The 20,751-nt window shown below is 38.9% G+C and overlaps 1 protein-coding gene across 2 annotated transcripts in view; it reads left to right on the top strand.

The window, feature by feature from the left end:
* Positions 1-20,751, top strand: part of LOC122798555 (autophagy-related protein 9A-like) — a 1,089,020-nt gene that overhangs the window by 412,376 nt on the left and 655,893 nt on the right. For both annotated transcript variants that reach the window (XM_044067609.1, XM_044067608.1), the window contains exon 6: positions 4,193-4,334. In XM_044067609.1, coding sequence (XP_043923544.1) covers positions 4,193-4,334 — 142 coding nt within the window. The remainder of the gene's footprint in view (positions 1-4,192; positions 4,335-20,751) is intronic.

Raw genomic sequence — 20,751 nt, 5'->3', positions numbered from 1 at the left:
TTCCAAAGGGCCTAAGGGTGTTCCTCAGATTTTAGTTAGGGAAGAAGTCCCTACTACTGTTATTGAATGCCATCCTAGGTCAGAGTCTTCCAAGTTTTACAGAGCAGATTTCCCATTAAAGAAAAAACAAAAACGAAACATGTTTTTTCTACCCCTAGGGATCCACAGAGTGAGTGACAGGTCTTCACTCAGGGTTTGTTTGATGCTTTATGGCATTGAAACCTCCTCAGGGGGCTTTTGTTCAAGCTCCCCCTTGATCCCCTACTCCACTTAAAAGACCTAGGGAATAGGATTCTGATGAGGAATCCCTTGCTTACTCTTCTCATATTCTTTCTCCTTTGGACTGTGGGTCAAAGGAAGAGTAATCTACCAGTCTCGATACTCTCTTTGTAGAAATTTCTTTTGGGGTCACAATCTCCAAGATGATGCAATTTTTTTAATGGGATTGTGCTCAGGTATCTGAGATCCATAAGAGGTTCTTTGAGTTGCTACAGATGGAATCTCCTAATCCTTCTGCTACTACTCCTGTTTTGGCTGCTTTGTTGGATGCATTTTCAGATGCCTCTAACGCCCCTGATTCTCTGCTCCATGCTTCCATGAAGCCTGATAGATTTTATAGGGTGCTGGAGGACTGTAACTTTTTGTATAAGTGTCTTGCTGCTGACCCTTCAGTGGTGTTTTGTAGCCTCTGATAAGCCCTCTCCATTGCTTCCTTCACCTAAGTTACTGCCTTCTGATAAAGACAGCAAAACCATGGAAAGGCTAGGTAAGAAGGTTTATGCCTTGGCTACTTTGGCTTTTAGGGCTATTAATTATCAGACACATACATCCGGGTATGTGTTGGTTCTCCTTTCTCAGGCTTATCAGGTTATTTCTGATCTTCCAGACTCTGAGGGTAGAACTTCTGCTCTTTACCTGTTAGGGACTTCCTAACAGGTGGTTCATCATTCTATCAAGTGTAGTTATGATGCAGCAGATGCTTCTTCTAGGGCTGGTGCTTTTGGGTCATTGATGAGGAGGTATTCTTGGCTTTGGCTTCAACCATTGCTTGATGATATCAAGGCTAAGTTGATGTATGCCCCTCTTCATAATAAACACTTGTTTGGGGAAGCTGCTGCTGATTTGTTTCTCTCATCAGGATAAGGGGAAGGCCATACAGCAACGTGCTTATCTCTTCTGTTTCTAAATTTCAAAGGCACTACCCAAATAAGCCTGCCTTTGTTTGCAGGCAGTCTCGCCCTCCTCTTAAGGGCAAAAAGAGTGGCAAGCGGGCACCTCCTGTTAAGGCTACTCAGGCTTCAGGGACACACAAGTCTTCCTTTCCTGATAAACCAGGTACTGTCCAACTATCTTTCTCTTCCCAGCCACATTCCTGTTTCTCTTTCATCTTTCTCTCTCTCTTCCTGTTTGGCTTCAGATTACTCAGGATTCATTATTATTATTATTATTCTCCACGGGTATTTCTTGATGTGGAAGTCCCATCCCCCATTTATGGGCAGTCCCCAGCCCTGTCAGGAACAACTCCCCTTTTTCCTGAGGTACTTCAAGACCTTTTGACTCAAGGAACTAGTCAGGAGGTGCCATGTCCCAAAGGGACCTATTCTAGACCACTCTCATCTAAACACTTTTCTGAAGGTGCCCACTTTCAATGGAAGTTCTAGCTTGGCTGGAGTTTTCATTTAGTTTTTACTGGTTGTTTTTTCTGTGTGACCTTCTCACTCTTTGTTTTAGTTTCTTAGTTGGGATATTTTGCAGTCACCCTGCTGGTAATGGACATCAGCTGGGTATAACAGCCCTGTGTTTCTTATGCTTAGATAAACATTCTGCTTGTGCTGTGCTGATGAGGTCATAACCAGGCCGAAATATGCATATCCACAACTAGTAGAGTTTGGCTTTATTGGCCTGGAATTGTCCATTAAAATGACTTAAAAAGAAATAAATCATGGGCATTCAGAATCTCCATATAGCTGAAACACCTGATGTTCATAAGGGTCATTTGCATATATCCCATGTGCCTCTGATACAAGAGGTTTGAGAGGTCACTCAGTGGAAGTTCTAGCTTGGCTGGAGTTGTCATTTAGTTTCTACTCTGAATAAGGGAGAGAGGATCCTCATATCATAGGCAGTTCAGGTTTTACTTGGACAAAATCAAGTTTTTTGTTTCTTTCCAGGACAAAACCTTGAGTGCTTCTGCTTCCAAACTATTTCTAATTGGATATCCAAGGCTATATCTTTCTGTTATTCTTTTCATGGTAAACAGTTTCTATGCCAGTTAAAGTGTATTACACTAAAGCTGATGCTTTGTCAGGGGCTTTCTACAAGGTCTGGATTCTAGATTTATTCTTGAAGCAAGTACTCTGTATCTATTAACAGTTTTACATAACATTGTAAGATTGATGTTTTCTCTAGAACTCGAGTAGGCTTTACTAGGTCAGTCTTGCAAGGTCTTTTGCACCATAACCCTGTACTAGTTTCCTCTTTTCTGTCTAGTTTGATAGCTTTAGGAATCTGCCATTAGGTAATAATACTACAGCAGTGATCAAGGAAGGATGTAGTACAGTTGTCAAATAATTTATCATAACAATAGATGCCCATGTGATCACAGTTGCATTATTACATCCCTCCCTTTTTCCCTTTCTTTTCTTATTAGGCCGAGATGAGTTGCTTATTTTTTCCAACTCTTTTTTTATCTTGTACATATGCATCTGTACATCCTTGATCTACCTGTGGCTACACTGATCTGAAGTCATACACTGGATATGGGAGAGTGCCAGGATTTGGTATACTGGCTGGATGCATGGCTGTCCTTAGCAGGATATCTCACCAGTTAATAGTAATGCAACAGCTGTTAGACATCCAGTGTTATGGTAAATTCTTACACAATTGTACTTTGTCTGTAATGTAGATTCATAGATTGTTACTAGACTAATGACCTGGTTGGGGGGTGCTTTCTAAGCCTAGCCGGGTTTTCCCTAAAGAATAATGACATCCTTTACCCATATAAGACATTGAAGGCCAGATGTGTATAAGCTACCTCTGTCTGTAAGGCACATAGACGCCAGACCCGGTGTAAATTTCCTATTCCCCATCCACTGGTGTAAGTTGTGCTTAAATAGGGTTATAGACCAGCTCTGTTTCACATGGGTGGAAGGCCTTTGCCATAGCAGGGGCAGTCTGTGGGACACACCTCTGTCTCCAGCATGTTCTGAAAAAACTCAGGTCCTTAGACCTTGTATTTCTGGTACTGTTTGACTTATGAATATGCAGGAGATTAGTAAGTGTGGGGTTTGCAGATGCCTTGTAAGACGGGCATGGATCACCCCTCAGCAATCTATAAGAGACTGAGTAGAGTAAAGGGCTTTAAGACGCTCTGAGTAAGGCATGTTTGTTACTCCTTGTATTCATTTTGTAAGGAACCTCCATGGTTGCTCTAGCTGCTGCATATGCCTGGTGAGGTGCATACCAAAGGGAGTATTGCACTCAATGATTGGTCTGATAAGAGCAGAGTACAGTGGGATAATGTCCTCTTTGGACCTACATACCATCCACTTACTTATAAGTTGTGCAACATAAACTGATTTCCTCACCACTGTGGCCATGGGGTGGTCAAAGGTAAGGCTACTCTCTGCGTATGTTCCCAAATCCCTGACAACTGGGTCAACTTTTTAGGGCATATTATTAACATGGTAATTAGCCAGGATGGTTGCCTTCCAAAAGAGTACAATTATGCATTTCATAGCATTGAGTTTAAGACCATGGCTTTGGCACCATTTGTTAGTCATAGAGAGGCTTTCTTGAAGAATGCTAGTGTCTGCAGGGGAGTCAAGTATAACCCCCAGCTTGCAATCATCTACAAACTTAGCCATAAACATTTAGCTTGTGCTTCCAGTTTGGAGAAACAGATGCCAAAAAGAAGTGGACCCTGTAAAAGTATAGTTTGGACTAAAACCTTTGTGCTGTGGAGCCTGAATTGTTTTGCATTTTTTTGTCAGCATAACATTGTAAATGAGCAGTGATTTATAAGTTATTGTAAACAAAGTAATTAAAGGTACCATGGAAATAAGTAAATACTGCAGTGCTTAGTGCACATGGAAACATTTTTAAAAGCAGCAAATGGCACTGATGAAGTACAGTCTGGCTTGAGAATAAATTAGAAGATGAAGTGAACTTATATTGTAACCTGTATTTGCAGAATTCAGAAAAATGGATGGATCATCTTCCAGCTTGTCATGGCTGCCATCTTCTGGCTTTACCGTCTAGTTAAAGTAATCTGCAACATGCTCAACTACTGGGAGATACGCACATTTTACATTAAAGCACTGAAGATCCCCACGGTAAGTGGAGAACTTAAACTTTAGCATCACATTATATATTTCTATTTTTGCAGGCATTTTTATTTCAGGAGATAGAAAAAATGGAGTTCCTCATTTTAATTTGTACACTCCAATGAGAATTTTGCTATTGGATGAAGTAAGCATTTCTAAATTTACCAGTGACAGCTTTACAGAATTGTTGTGTCTTACATTATCGCCATCATTGTTGTTGCATATTCTGTCATCTGTTTATGTACTTACTTTTCTTGAAGGGTTTGTTTCTACAGAGTGTAAATCTTTCTGCACAGTAAAGATATAAAATTTATATATGTAAATTCTGGCCTGAGTCGTGACTGAAAAGCGTCCATGCAAACCCATCCACTAAGCAGTTGAATACACAATATAGACATACAATAAAGCTAGCTCTTGGCTGCATGCTACACTTCATGACTGCATAGTATTAGTAATTGAAATTTATGTCAGGTAATTGAAATTACATTGAAAAAATACTAAATAATTACTGAGGCATAGGTTGTCACCAGAGCGCTTTTCACACCACTGAATGCTGCTTCAAATGTATTTATTAATAGTAATAAACAGTTCTAATGAGTATGTAATCTTGTTAGGAACATGAATTTCCCCTGTTTGTTGACTCATTAGTGGTAATAATAAAGTGGTGCGATTTTGATTAAGTTGCATAAGAGGCCTTCTAACACTTTGATGTTGAATTCAGGGGCAGTGGCTAAATCTCATTTTCATGGAGACTGGTGAAAGTAGTACAGCTAGTGAGGAGGGAGTCCCTGCCTGCTTTGCACAACCATTGAGGCTTGACCCAAATCTGAGACAGTGGTTGGGGGGGGGGGAGCTCAAGAGAAGATTTGCTGATTCACTTCCAGAATGTTCTGTGCTATGGCCTCTGCCACCTCCTCCTTCAGGTTAATGTTGAATGTGCTGGGGTGAGAAAGAGTGGATTTTAATGAAGGAAACCTAGAGTAAGACAAGATTTTGTACATTTCTGTTTCTGAAATGGATACAATAGTTTTCATTCTCCTACATTTATATGGAGAGACATTTTGCACTACCTTATTTGGAATCTGGCAACTCATTAATTATTTGGGTGCCTCCTCCTTAGTCCTGTGCTGCAGAGTAGCACTTCAGTCCTCTTGCCGGTTGTCACTCTTCCTCTTATGCTCTGTGTCCATGTGTAGTTCTCTGTCCTTGTCTGCTTTCATTTGGTCATGTCCAGTCCTTACCTTTGGCTTACCCAGCATTGACAGTTGATGCTGTAGGGTTAACTTTGGTAAAACTGTTGAAGCTGAAACCTTGCTTAAAACATCCTGTGATTCTTTCTGCCTAGCCAAAGCTAATCTGTTCTTTTCCCTCTCCCACAGTACTATCAGTAAATAGGTTCACAGGTGTTTACTAGGCTAACGACCACAAGGGCCTTTTTAAGCCTAGCCATGCATCCCAAGTCTCTGGCAAGTTCTGATACCCTTGATTAAGGGATTTGTGAGATGAAACATTTACAGGTTGCCTGTAAATCCTTCACAGACATTGCATTCACTGCTGAAACACTTCTGCCCCAAGCAGACTGCATTTAAATTACATCCATCTTGTGGAGGGGGAATTTTTTGAATCTTTAAACCCTCATCAGATTTGCATTCCATCCTGTATTAGCACCAAATATTTGAGCAAATATAACACAAACCCTAAGAGTTGATCTAGTTGTTCATTATTTGGGCACTTATGTGGACAGTGGCCTAGCTTTCGACAAACGTGTCCATTGTCATGAGAGTCCTTCTGTATTGCACAGCTGGTAAACAAAGGGATTGTATCTAGAGCTAAAGATGCCATTAATCCCCTCTACTCAGCCCTCATTAGACCAGTCATTGAGTATAAATCTCATTACATCCAAGTGATGCCTCCAGGTGTATCTGCAGTTAATTCCTACTGATGCCTCTAGGTGTCAAATATTGCTTGTTTGCATTTGCATTTGCATCAGTAATTCCAAAAAAAACATGCTATGTACGAGGTTTTAAAGTATTTCATCTTAAAGCTTACACAATGGCAAACTCTACTGCACTAATATTTGACCTCTGTCTAGTGCAAGTAAATATTAATTTATATAGATATACTTTTCACATTTTCTAACTATCTCAACAACCAAGTAACATGGACAGAACTCCTTAGCTTCATATGAAAGCTCCCAGCTAGATGAATAAAATACTGCTGACAGTATGTGTGTAACTTGAGTGGTTGTTGAGATATTATAAGTTGTTTACAAAGTATTACAGATGTAATAGTTACTGTGTTTACTGTGACTTATAAAATTCAGTTTAAGACTTAGAACCTAAAGAATACTAACAGTATAAAAAAAATTGTTCTGAAGGGTTTGCCACTTATACTTCTTTCATAGCCTTTGTGGTTCCAGAGATATGAACATTTGTTTGAGATGTGAAGACATCATTTGATTCTGTCAAAAGGCTTAGGGCTCCGCTCATTGGAAGTTACAGTACAATCTACCTGAGAGCCATTGGAGTGAGTGAGATAATGCCCCCTTTGCCATGTATCTGTCCAGACACATGCAACAACTGGAACACCTGCAGAAATATCTTACTAAAAGTATACAAGGCCTAAACAATATGCCCTACATGGACCGACTCAAAGCCCTGTCACTACATACTGCATTCTACAGACTGCTAAGAGGTGATTTGTGTCTAGCATACAAGGCATTCTCCAACCCTGTACTGATGGATTTACTACACATCTTCAAGTCAAATGGCATCAGAAATACTCAGTCTAGGGATCTTAACCTGTTCCACAATATCAACAGAACGGTTTGGAAGAACAAGTTTATCTTGGAGGGTACCACTGCACTGGAATAGACTCCATCCATATAAAACAAAGCTCATTCCTGTCCCAAATCAAGCTCATCCTGGATCTTCTGTTGGGAAACAGAAATTTTACACCAGGACTGCTCCCTGTACTACTAATGGACAGAGGCAGCTTTTAAATGCTTTATCCTGTGCATGAGTCCTCCCAAATTATCTGTGATGTGATCCCAATAATACTCACTAGAGGTAGTGTGTAATTATGGACCATAGGATGGCTAAGGCCAATTCATCACCAAATGGGATATGTTAATTCAAGCACCAAATGGGAAACTGGCTAGGCCTAAAATGACCCACGAGGGCAGCTAGCCTGTGAGCTTAACAACAAACATCAAACACTAAACAGGCTACCACTACTGTTCCTTACACTAGTCAGCTAAGGCTACTTAGTCAGATAAAGCCAAGCACAGTTACATCCATAACATCCCTCAAATTGCACTTAAATCTTCCAGGATTAGCTGCGTTCCATCTAGAAGAAAGTTAACTACACTCTTATACCTAAGGTCAGACTTATCTCTAAAAAAATATGGGCAGAGCTAACTCTTGGCATTGTATATGCACCAAAAAAGTAGGGGAGGATAATCAATATTCCTGATTCAAATATATAAATGACATGTACTGACCAGGCCATAGCTAGGGACTTTAATTTTTCCATTTTTTTGTAGGGGGTTGGGCGGACAGGTATAGTAAATCCTGAATTTGGACTGATTATTATAAAAGCATTGTATTTTAATGGAATTTGACATTTTAGACAATAGCACTTATTCTCCATAAGTTGTATTTTCTGCTAGTATTTATAATTTATAGTACTCTCAACTTGCTTCAGTAAATATTCTGTCTAGACTTTGTTTTACTTTTCAGTATATGTAGATGCAGAAGAAAATTATAATTAAATCATAATAATGACTGAAAATTACATTTAAAAAATATTGGTATAATTCTCAGATTTTTTCCTCATGAAAATTGTGTGGCCCTGGTCATAGCATTCTTTAGAAATAGTGCTACCAAACCTCTAGATGAGACAGTCCCTTCAAATTGTTTATTTTCTGCAGCCAAGCAGCTCAAAGCATCCTGGATCCATTTAGTTACTACTGAACTTGTACTTAGTAAAAGAGATCTGCATTATGGAGCATCAAGCAAGGCATTGTGGAGAAAGGAAGAGTTTACAGAGTGGTAAAGTTTCATTTGCTGAGCTGTAAGGACCCATGTGGCCTATGTCCTGCAAGTCAATGAGGATGCAGCAGATTCTGTGTTGCATTAAAATGTGCAACTAAAAAATACTTTGACTAGTAGAACTCAAACTGTAGCTTGGATGAATACATGAGGCCAAAATATAAACTCTTAATAGTGACTATTTAAGATTATTTAGTAGTTTACCCACATCTCTATCATTCATTAGGTCTGCAGTTGATACATTATCATGTAATAGATTTTTATTATATGGTTGTCATGAAGTTTCTTTAGTTTATTTTCTTACAGGACATATTTATTGCAATGGACATTAATTGTTACAGTTCATAATGTTTCCCTGCATTTCTTAAACCTTTTTGGAGCTTTATTAATTTTCTTTAAATTACAAGTGAAGAGTGGAGTATAGGTAGGAGAAAGGAAGTGCAGCCCACATCAAAGTAGATGCATGTACATTGTAGCAGCATGTACTGGGAGAGAAGAGGTTAATCCACCTGACTTTTGAAAAAAAAAAATTCTTGAAATTAAATGACTTTATTGGTTAAGCCATAAAGATGTTATCCCACAGTTTTGAATGGAGCCAGAGACAATGTCTATAGTAGATAATGGGTTGTAGCTCCTGTAGAAAGAGTGGAATGGTTTTATGACTTCCAGCAGCTGCACCACATTTGAGGAGTGCTCTATCTGTGTGTATTGTAGCACATAGATGCCAAACCCTGGTAGCTTCCAGTGTTGGTGATTGCCTGGGAAACAAGAGTCAGATAACCAGATGTATGTGATGTCATTCTGTACCGAAATAATGTTTTAATATTAAAGGAGACTGAAGTCTCAGAAGCATTCTGTCTTGGATCTGCAACAAGGACCACTCACCCATCTTACCTTGCTCTATTCAATAAGTAGGAACAGCGATTATTTTAGTCAGTCAGGAATAGATACTGAGACTAGCTAAACACTGTTTTCTACAACTGTGTGAAACTTTCCATTGGTGTTATTTTTAATACTTCCTGTGCTGAAACTTTTGGTGTTTACTGTAAGTAGATATTTAGTATTTTTATGTTTTTTATTATTTATTGTATTTAAATCTTTAATTGTGACTGGCCCTTTTTTAGAAAATATTTAAGTTTTGAGAGTATTTGCACATATTTATTTGGCGATGACTCTGGCCACTCCTGAAAGCTATCTGTTTGGTCAGCATTACCATTTGTATTAATATTAATTCCACTTAGTATAATTTGATACCCTTTTAAGAGCCTTATAGTAACTGACTGGTGGCAGTGAAGCTACCTTATAGTCTGGACAGAAGGTGGAATAACTAGTAAATCTGTGCCAGCCTTTACCAGATGTGTGCGCCAGTTACATCTCAAAGAGTGTGCGTGTCAGCTACTTGGAGCAGGAACACAAACCACTGGTTTCACAGAGAGGGTGCCAGAGGACTTGGCTTGGACAGTCTGCTGAGGACCTAACCCTCCAGTTGCGGGGAGTCTTATTGTGGACCTTGAGGGAAGCAGATAGAGACACCCAGACCCCCGGGTTGAGTGTGTGCCCTTAAGAGAAATTGTGCTTGATGCAGAAAGTTCTGCATCTGGAAATACTGAGTGTATCCATTTGTATTCCAAGTGAACGTCCCTCTCTAGTTTCAGTGGTGAGGATTCAGGCTCCTTGATTACTGGCCCAGAGTGGGGATGTCACAGATACCATCACCACCAGTTGGATATTTGAGACTCTAAGAAATAGTGGAGGAAAATGAGCAACTAATCAAAATGAAGTGTTCTGTATTTTTTTAATATTGTTTACAATCTTAGTATGCTTCCTGGAGACATATTAAATTAATGTTAGAATTGTTTCTACTCTTAAATAACTTGTCTTTTTACAAGATAAAGATATACATTCATCATTAAGTTACTATTCAGTAGAATATGAGATGTAGCCTGCCAAGGATATTAAAACTTATGGGTGCCTTTCTGACTCATTGTCTGCTTAAGCATGTGATCAGGTTGACATAAATAGGAGAGGTTGCTGGTATAAGTATGACAAACAGGTGCTAATTTTCAAAAGTTTCTTGCCACTGGTATGCTTAGTCAGATGTCTTGTTGTCTTAGGGACTGTAGCAGCAGTGGTCGGCTTGTGACTGACATTTTCTGTATGGGTAAGAACTCCAGTAGGGCCCTTCCTTTATTTTTTTCTGTGAAAAGTATTACCCATTGTAGCTTTTGTCTGTCAGTAGGAGAAATGTGCATGTGGAATGCAGATACCCTTTAAGGACACTGACACAGCATGTGTTATTTTTGTCTTGGGAAGAGCCACGGCATCTGATTCTGTGACACCAGCTTATCTTTTACTCATTAAGAGGCAGGCTCATTTCCATACAACTGTTTCTTGAAAACCATCGGCGTAAAGTCCAGGCGAGTGTGATTATGGCTACTGAGTCCTTTACCTTAGATCTTCCACTTCAGTTGAAAAGGAAGAAAAAAAAACTTTGAAAGAATCTTCTGAAGAGACTGTCAGCCACCTGTTTGAAACAGTCCCAGATGGATGAATCAGTTGTGGAAGTTTGAATACTCAGACTGTCAGTCTTGTCTGTTGGTCACTCTGGCAGTGTTCCACAAAAAGCCTCTAAGGCCCAGAAACTCCAAATGTCCAGTCAGACCAGGCTTTAGGTGCCATTAGCTGAGAAGAAGAACTCTTATTTTGTTTTGACAAAGGGGTAACGGAAGAGCATGGCATTCCGGATATCTGAGATGTCTAAGACTATCAGTCTAGAGACCCGTATGAAAAAATGCCAAAAGTGTAAACATTTTCCCCCCTTCAACTCCTAGTTTGAAGGGTTTAAAGAAAGCCTGATACAACTTTGCCTGGGGATCTTTCAGAGCTCTACAGGCTTTTCAGTCTTTCTCTCCTCTGTCTAGCCAGGCTAAGAAAAAGGCAGATTCCCCCCTCCCTCTTCATCGGAAGAGGCGGGTGTCTCTAACTCTGAACAAAATGGCCTTGACTATGCTTATTGGTTGTCTTTTCACATTACTTATGAATCTAAATCTGAGAAGAATTTGTCTTCAGACCCCAAATAAAGAAATCTCTTTCTGAGACACTATATCTAATATGTGATAGTTTTCCAGAAGGAGGGAGGCGAAGTTTCAGTGGCCCAAAAAAGGTGTTAAGACCTCCTTGAAAGATGTTTTTAATGCTGCTTCTGCTTCCCTGAGTCACACACTCCTGCACATAGGAAGCCTGATAGACTTTATAAAGTATCATAACTCCCATACATTTCTGTTCAGAAATCTCAGTACTGATGTGTCTGTGATACCTTTGTACAGAGACAGTGACCCTAAACCTTTGACTTCTTCGAATTTTGTCCCTAGTGGAAAAGACAGCAGGACCTTTGGCAGGTATAGAAAGGAAGCATATGCTTTCTCAGCACTGGCATTCATAGCAGTAAACTGCCAGACTACTATGGCAAAATACTTGCTGTCTATTTTTGATGGCATGCAGCAGTCAGTAGTGTATGATGCTGCAGTTTTCCATGTCAACAACTGCAATTGCCAAAGGGTGTGTGATGCACAGGAATGCTGGGGTCAGATTCTGTACTTTCCCAGAAGATTCAAGGCTCAAATGTAAAGTGTTCCCTTGAAAAAATATTTACTTTTCAAAAATTTCTCAGGTATGGTGTTGAAAAGATTAGAGGAAAGAGGGAAATTAATGCAAGGGTGAAGCAAAATATTCTTCCTCTCCATAGATAGCACTGAAATTACCCTTCCAGCCCTGGACCCTTCTTTTAGAAAGCCTTCAGATCTTCTCAACAACAAAAGTCCTCAAAGCAACGATATAAGAAAAGGTGTTAAGGGGACTCAGTAAAGAAAGTGATTGGATTTCAAAGATCTTTCCAGCATAAGAAAAGTTTATGTCTATCTTTGGATCTCTTCCCCCTTACTTCTCTTCCCACCCTAGCCATCCTCTGAAAATAGCAAGCAATCTCTTTTTTTTTCATCTTTGGAGTTAGATATCATCACATTCTTGGGTACTGAAGATAATTCAGCAGGGTTACACGTTGTAATTGTCATCCCATCCCTTATCAGTAGAAAATACCTCTTCCCTCAAAGAACCAGAATTATTTGTTTGCTTGAATCCTTGCAGAGATGTTATCAGAAAGGGTAGTAGAACACATTCCTCAATCCCAACAGGGAAAGTGTTTCTATTCAAGGATTTCTTGTCCAGAAAGGAATTAGCTTGGCATTAGTCTTGGATCTATCAGTTATGAATACATTTCTTGTTGCTACAAAGTTTAAAATGTTAACTTTGCAGTTCCCTTTTTCTTCTTTTTCCACACAAGACTTTCTCGATAACTCAAGACCTCAGGGATGCTTATTACCACACCTTCATTCACAAAGACAGCAGATATTATTTAAAATTCTTTGCTTTGGGAGTGCAGTTTCAATTTTCCATCTTTGTGATTTTGTCTATCAGGTGCCCCGAGGGTAATTGCAAAGTGTCCATCTCTAGTTATTGCCTTCTGCAGGGAATTCGCTTTTATTCATATTTGGATGATTGCATCATTCTAGCCACCGCCACCCAAAGCACCCTATCATCCCTTCAGTTTGTCAGGAATCTATTCCAAAATCTAGGTTTCAGCATGAATCTAGAAATAGCTTCCCTCCCTGATCCTTAACCAAAGGTTAAGTTGCATAGGATGCCTACTAGACACTCTCTGTTGATATACTACCTCTCCTGGAGTAAGTTTCTTTCTAGCATCAGCAGTTCGTAATCCTGGCTCACCAGACTAACTTTACAGCAAAAGACTTCCTCAGAATTCTAAATTACATGGCTGTATCTGTTGTCATGGTTCCATTAGCAAGACTTCACATAAGGAAAATTCAGTGGTTTCTCAAATCTGTCTGGACCCAACACCAGCATCTCCTATCTTTTCCTCTTCTGTTTTTGGAGTTTATCAAAAGAGAGCTACTTTATTGCACAATTCAAGTCCATGTGAGGCAAGGTTTCCCTCTCCCTTCCCCATTCCTACTCAAATCTGTCAACAGATGCCTCAAATTTTGTCGGGAGGGGAGGGGCAGTTCCACAAGGAATCAAAGTTCAGTGTATGTGTGAATCCAACTAAAGGCTCAAAGACATAAACCTCAAAGAAGTAATGGGCCCTGACAGAGGCTGTCAAGGCAGTGGCTCAACCATGGACACCAGTAACTGTCTTACTCATAACAGAAAACACCACAGTTATATGGTGTATAAGCACACAGGGAGGAACAAAGTCCTATCCCTCTGTAGGCTAACCATGGTTGCTTGAGAATTGCTAACTCAGCACAGCCCATCTCTTAAAGCAACCTACATTTCTGTCAGAGCAGAACATTGTTGCAGAATTACTGAACTCATCCAGGACAGAACAATGCTAATTAATATTTTACCTAGAGGTCTTACAGGAAATTGTCCACTAGTGGAGAGTTCTGGTAGATGGGCACATTTTATTTCCAGTGGACAGGAATGGTCTTTCATGCATTTCCCTTTTCCTCTGATAACCAGAGTCTTACTAAAGGCTAAGAAGGACTCTCCAAAGATGTTCCTGGTAACCCCCTTTTAGCCCAGACAACACTGATTCTCCATTTTCATGCAACTGGCCAGGGGCAGTTACCAAAAACTACTTTGTAGATTGAATCTACTGACACAGAACAAACGATCTTTAATCCACCCTGACTTTGTCCTACATTTAACTGTATGGATGATAGTTTTTTTATTCCATTTGGGTACTTCTTCTCAGAGGCTGGAACAGATGTTAAAGGAGGTTAAAACACCTGCTACTGAGAAATCATTTTTAGCCAAATGGAAGAGATTTTCTAGTTGGTAATAGAATGGAAGTCTTGATATAGCTTAGTTGGAGGCTCTAGTGGTTCCTCAGTACCTGTGCTAATTGCTTATATCAGGTCTTTGTTACACTTCCATCAAAGTGCTCCTTGTGGCCATTTCTGCTTGTGCACCATTAACTCCACCCCCTTTCTTCCTTGCACCAAGTCAAACAGTTTTTGAAAGGGGTGTTACGGTTAAAACTCCTAGGAAATAGGTGGATTATCCTGGGATCTTAATTTTGTATTGGAGAGGCTGATTTTATCTCTGTTTGAACCAGCAACTAGTTCTACTCTGAAGTTTCTAACTGGGAAAGCAGTTTACTTATTGCTCTGACTTCAGTTAGAAAAGTACCCGAGTTGCAAATCCTCGTGTCTTCTCTGCCCATTTTGATCATTCCCAAAGATAGGGTGATTTTTTTGAACCAGTCCTTCCTTCATTGCCAAATCTGTTTTTGAGTTTACCTTGAATAAGTCAGTTTACCTCCCTGTATTTTCCCCTGAACCTAAGAACAGAGAAGAGAGAATTCTGTGCACATTGGATGTCCACAGGCAACTCGGGTACTGCCTGAAGAGGACAAAAAACTTCAGAATATTAGACCAGCTATTTCCTTTAAGGCATGTAAAAAGGGAAGCCAATTCTGAGAAAAATAAAAAATATTTTCAAAGTAGCTGTATCAGGCTATTCAGTTCATTTATTCTCATTATGGAAAAAGCCGTCTTACGAATGTTAAGGCTCACTCCACCAGGACTGTGGTTACTTCTTGGGCCTTTTGGAAAGAGGACTCTAAAACTGTTGTAGAGGAAATGGCTTGGTTATCTGTCCAGTCTTTCACTAAGCACTAAAAGATTGCTTCCTTTTTCAGAGCCAGAACTTAATTTGCTTTGTTTTCTGGACTCTGGTCCCACTTCCACCATCCTGGCTTCCAAAGCTTTGGCAGTTGTCCCATACAGCTTTATGCTACTGCAACAGTGATCTAGTGATGAACATAGTACAGTTATGTAAATTAGCTTACCATAACAATAGATGTTCGAATAGATCACTCTTGCAGTACTAATGCCCTTCCTCCACCCACCTTTTTATTCCTCTGTATAACCTGGCCAGGGTGGGCTCTCGGTCATCTCATTCTTTTTATCCTGATGTGACATTTCGTTTTGCTTTAGCCTTCCTTTTTGAAGTCAAGAAGGCTCTAAAAATTGGCAATCTTCCTATTTGTACAGGCATGCTTTCATGCTTATGCAGATATGCAGTGCACAAGGAAGATGTCCAAAATCTTTAGTATACTGGCAAGACGTCCAGTATCCTTGGCATGATATCTCTCATACAGCTTTATGATACTACAACAATGATCTGTTTGGACATCAACCGTTTTTGTAAGTTAACTTGCACAACTCCACTATCTGATTAGTTCAGTGCCCCCCCCCCCCATATTTTTTTTAGAATCAGTAATAAAAGACTTATAACTATACAGAATGGCTTTACAGATTTAAACAGAAATTCTGCCTGGCTAATGTGAAGGAGGAAAACACAAATAGGATATATAGGTATATCCATGTGGAAACATTTAGACCTGTGATGACTTGCAAAGAGAAGGCAAATGTGCAGTTATAGAACTATTTACAGGTTCAGATGTAGTGACTAAGTTTCCATTTCAGGAGATCATTGAGGAGCCCAACGAAATAGCCACAAAGCACTGTATAGCTAAATGACATGCACAAGATTACATAGTAGGCAAAAGAAGGCTGAAAGAATAAAACCATGGACCACAGGAAGCAGCTCATTAACAGCTCATAGCCTTAATCCTCTGTGCTAATTAACAGCCTAAATTAATCTGTTCAATAGACTGCACAGAGAGACAGTTACTACAAATAACAAAGTTGACAGCACCACACACTAAATGATCTCCTGAAACACAAGCCCAGTAACTGACTATGAACCTATAAATAGATGTCCTTCCATTTCATTGTTGCAGTATTCATAACATTCGTATTCATAACATTAAGGGATCCCCTTCCTAGGGCAGCCTGACATGCGGCTAGTATACCAAAGCCTTAGGTTGCTTTAAAGTATGCCGTACATCACATGTATGCTCCTCACGTAGTGTAGGGCATAAATATAACATCCGGACGTACCATCCTCAGAACTTCTTTGCACCAGTCCAAACACCATCTCTTGATTATTGGTCTGAACTCCTACATTTTGTTGCTGGTTTCACTGGGCTGTTGCAGATGTGTCCCTTTGGGGTTCCTTTTTGTTTGTCTGCCTTTATCTCCTCCTGTAGCTTCTAGATTTGAAGCTAAACAATTCCTTAAAGGCATTCTTCATATTGGGCTGCCTAGGAAGCCTGGTCCTTCTCCCTGGGATCTTAATTTTATTTTGGAGAAATTGACTCTGGCTCCTTTTGAGTCTGCTGCTTCAGCTTCCTTGCAACATTGCTCTTGGACGACTGCTCCTTTGTTAGCCCATACTTCTGCCAAATGGGTGTCTGAGCTTCAAGCCCTTATGGCTTGCCCTCCTTTTTTTGGTATTCCATAAGGACAGGGTGTCCTTGTGTACTAATCCTTCTTTTATGCCCAAGGTGGTGAATGAGTTGTCCCTTTATCAGTCTATTCATTTGCCCGCTTTTTTCCCTTCTCCACAATCTGCCAGTGAGAAGATGCTGCACACATTGGATGTGCACAGACAATTAAGATTTTGTTTGGATAAGACTATTAAGAAATCGGATAATCTCTTTGTGTCCTTTCACCCAGGTTCTAAGGATTAGACATATCCAAGTAGACTATTTCTTCTTGAATCTCAAAAGCTATTTCTTTTTGTTGTTCTTTTCATGGTAAGAGCCTTCCTCATTACATTAAGCTTATTCTCCTAGTGCTGTGGCTTCTTCTAGTGCTTTTTGCAAGGGTTTGGATACTAACTCTATTTTTCAGGCAGCTACCTGGACTTCTACATTTACCAAGCACTACAAGTTGAATGAAATCTCCAGAGCTAGAACTGGTTTTGCTAGAGCCATCCTTCATGGCTTCATAGAGGGCTCTGCTGGTCTTTCCTCCTCCCAAATATCTTCCTGAGTTTTAGCACTCTCCATAATGCTATGAATACTGCAACAGTGAAATGGAAGGAAATAGTATAGTTGTGTAAAATCTTACCATAATGGTAAATGTCCTTCTCTTCACTGTTGTAATGTTTATTCCCTCCCTCCTGCCCCTGGTTCGTTTGTCTTCTGGATGTACTGGTTACCTTTTGTTTTTCCTTAGACTGGCATTCCTACTGGGGCTTTCAGTTCTGAGAATGGTACGTCCAGATGTCACCTTTATGCCCTATGCTAAGTGAGGAACATATGTGTGACGTATAGTGTACCTTAAAGCAACCTAAGGCTTTGGTATGATGGTGGGATGTTGGGCTGCCCTAGGCAGGGGACCCTAATGTTACAAATACAATTGCTATGAATACTGCAACAGTGAAAAGAAGCACATCTACCATAATGGGAAGATTTTGCACAACTGTACTTTCTAAATAGCTGTGCATTTACCTTCTCTTTGTGAGTCCTTGTATGTCTGCTACTTAAACAATCTGCCACAGTGTGTTTGAGAAATGTAGTTATATGTTATTGGGGCCAATGCTCGCACACAAAGACAGTGCAAATTGACAGCACCACACTAAGTAAATTCCAGACATCTCAAAACCAACGGATACACCTACCTATGTAGGAGCTCTTAGTAGTAACCTACCTTAACCACGAGGTCTCCAAAATGTAACTCAAAAAACAAGTGTCCTCAACAACCTCACAAATGTGCATCATAGACAGCACCCACCAAAAAACATACATCTTTGAGTCACACAGACTCGCTGCAAATGCCCATAAGGCAAACCAGCACATGTACCAATGTCCTTGTCATAGGTGACTACATAGCGAGACACACCGACACACTATTTGCCAGGTTGTGCAATGGGAGGGTCACAGTCAGTTGTCTGTCAGGTGCCAGGATTCACCACATCACACAAACACTCAAGTCTCTTTAGACCAAGTGTGCATGTGACACGGTTATTGTACATGATCGGTGTAAATTACTTGAGACATACTTCCACTGTGTAAAGTGAGACCTCATCGAACACTCATAATGTGTGTCAGAAGCAGATATGAATCTGGGCTTGAAAAGTATTCTGTTATCACCAAGAACGATGTGACTGTACATTCAAAAGATAATTGCCTTCAGCAATTGATTTAGATTCTTGTGTCATTCTAAGGGGGATCTCTCTCTCTCTTATATATATATATATATATATATATATATATATATATATATATATATATATATATATATATATACTGTGGTGGTGGTGGTGCTGCGGTAGCCTTGTCACCTCACAATAAGACGTTGTCCTGTTCGATTCTCAGCAAGAGCGTCTTCTGTGTGGAGACATGCGTGAATGGGCATACCTTCGTTGAAGGTTGTGCGTCAGGGCTAGCAACTCGGCACATAAAAATCTACTGCCAATCATTAACGGACTGGAGTTCCGCTGTGGCGACCCCTAACCGGGAAAAGCCGAAAGACACAACAATATATATATATATATATATATAAATATATATATATATATATATATATATATATATATATATATATATATATATATATAAATATATATATATATATATATATATATATAAATATAAAAAAATCAGCCTTAGAAAAAAATGGTAGATGCCTATCTGTCTCCTCAAGGCTTCTGTATATAGGCTAAAAGCTAAAACTTTGTGCTGTTTTTTAGGCAAAGTCGGTCTTTAAAAACTTTCAAGATAACTAAACAGAATCAGGGCAAGATTAAGGTACCGCTGCTCAATGCTAGGAGACTTTACAAAAAAAAAAAAAAAAATCTTGCATCAGTGAAGAGCTTCAATGCTTGTTACTTGTACACGCCCACCTCATTAGAAGTTGGTACTAAAGGTGGAGGTGACTCTATGTTCTTAAAAAAAATCTCTCCTCAAGACTCTTTAGACAAGATAATAATATGAAACCCTGCCACATCCAACTTACTATTTATTTATTTATTTGACATTTGTTTACCAGGGTGGTCTGACTTTGGTCTACAGAACCTGTTTTCAGCAAAGGGCCGGGAGAAAAGCTCCACATTCAGTACAATACAAATACAGTATAATCCAATACAGTAAAACTTACATTAGAAATACTATACAAAAAATAAGTTGAAAGAACAAACTGCTACAAGATGGTGCAATATATTACTACACATCTAAACAATTCTATACAGTTAAAAAATTACAGACAAAAAAGAAAATATACATATCGATAAAGTAAATCTAGATGAAAAATGTTCTAGTATAAAAAAAAAAATACCAGAAAAATTAAAACTAGATCTGCAAGCACCCATATCCTACAAAGAAATTGCAGATACATAAAAGAGGGTAAAAATAATAAAGCTGCAGCTGTAGATGTTATAATTATGGAAATATATACATGTTCTCCTTCAAAGATGCTATCCCTCTTCCATAAAACTCTATTAGAAATTCAGTCACAAGCTTTAATACCACCCTCTTGGAGATGTTCCTTAATTACACCAATCCTAAAGGAAAACAAATCCCCAACCCCTCTGTACCTCATATAGACCTATATTATTATTAAATAATGACTATAAGATATTTATGACAATATTAACTAACAGAATGAATATACCACTATCCAAAACAATAAATAATGATCAAATTGGATTTATATATCATAGACACACACATGACAATATTAAAAGGATAATTTCTCTTATAGATTATGTTAATAAAGAAAATAAAGACACCTTCATAATTGGCTTAGATATAGATAAACCCTTTGATTCCCTAAATTGGTACTATTTATTCAAACTCCTAATGCTATTTGAATTTCCTGTATCCTTTGTTCATCTCCTAGAAAATAGATATACAAATAATTTAGCGTATGTCAAGTTAGGTCCTTTTAACTCTGAATCTATACATATAACAAAGGCACTAAAGAAGGATGTCCCATGTCACCGATTTGTATTTGTTCTGGCTATTGAAATATTGGCAGATTCAATTCGTAAGAATATAAAAATCAAAGAAATAGATGTTTATGAACAATACAATTCTAAAGTAATGCTATTTGCTGATGACATTAGTAACGTTATCCAATACAAAAGAGACATTAGAAGAATTAGATATATTGACAAATTTTACATGATTTCAGGACTCCATTTCAATAAATCAAAGTCAACATTTTTATTTTTAAATAAAAAAAGAACTGCAGGCTAAGGGGGATCAGATCATAGGGAAACAAGAATCTACCTTAAAATATCTAGGAATTGAGTTATGCAAGGATAATAGTGAATTAATCTCAGAAACTACAGTAATATCATCAGTACAATTAAAATCTCTGTGGAAAAATGGAACAAAATAGTATTAACATTTGAAGTTAGACTACAGTTAATAAAAATGGTTTTACTGCCCAAGATCCTAAATATAGGAAAATAAAATTGCCAAATATTCCAAAGAC

This window comes from Protopterus annectens, chromosome 3.part1, assembly GCF_019279795.1.
Source record: "Protopterus annectens isolate FY-2018-M chromosome 3.part1, PAN1.0, whole genome shotgun sequence".
Lineage (NCBI taxonomy): Eukaryota > Metazoa > Chordata > Ceratodontiformes > Protopteridae > Protopterus > Protopterus annectens.
This window is presented reverse-complemented; position numbering and strand designations above follow the sequence as displayed.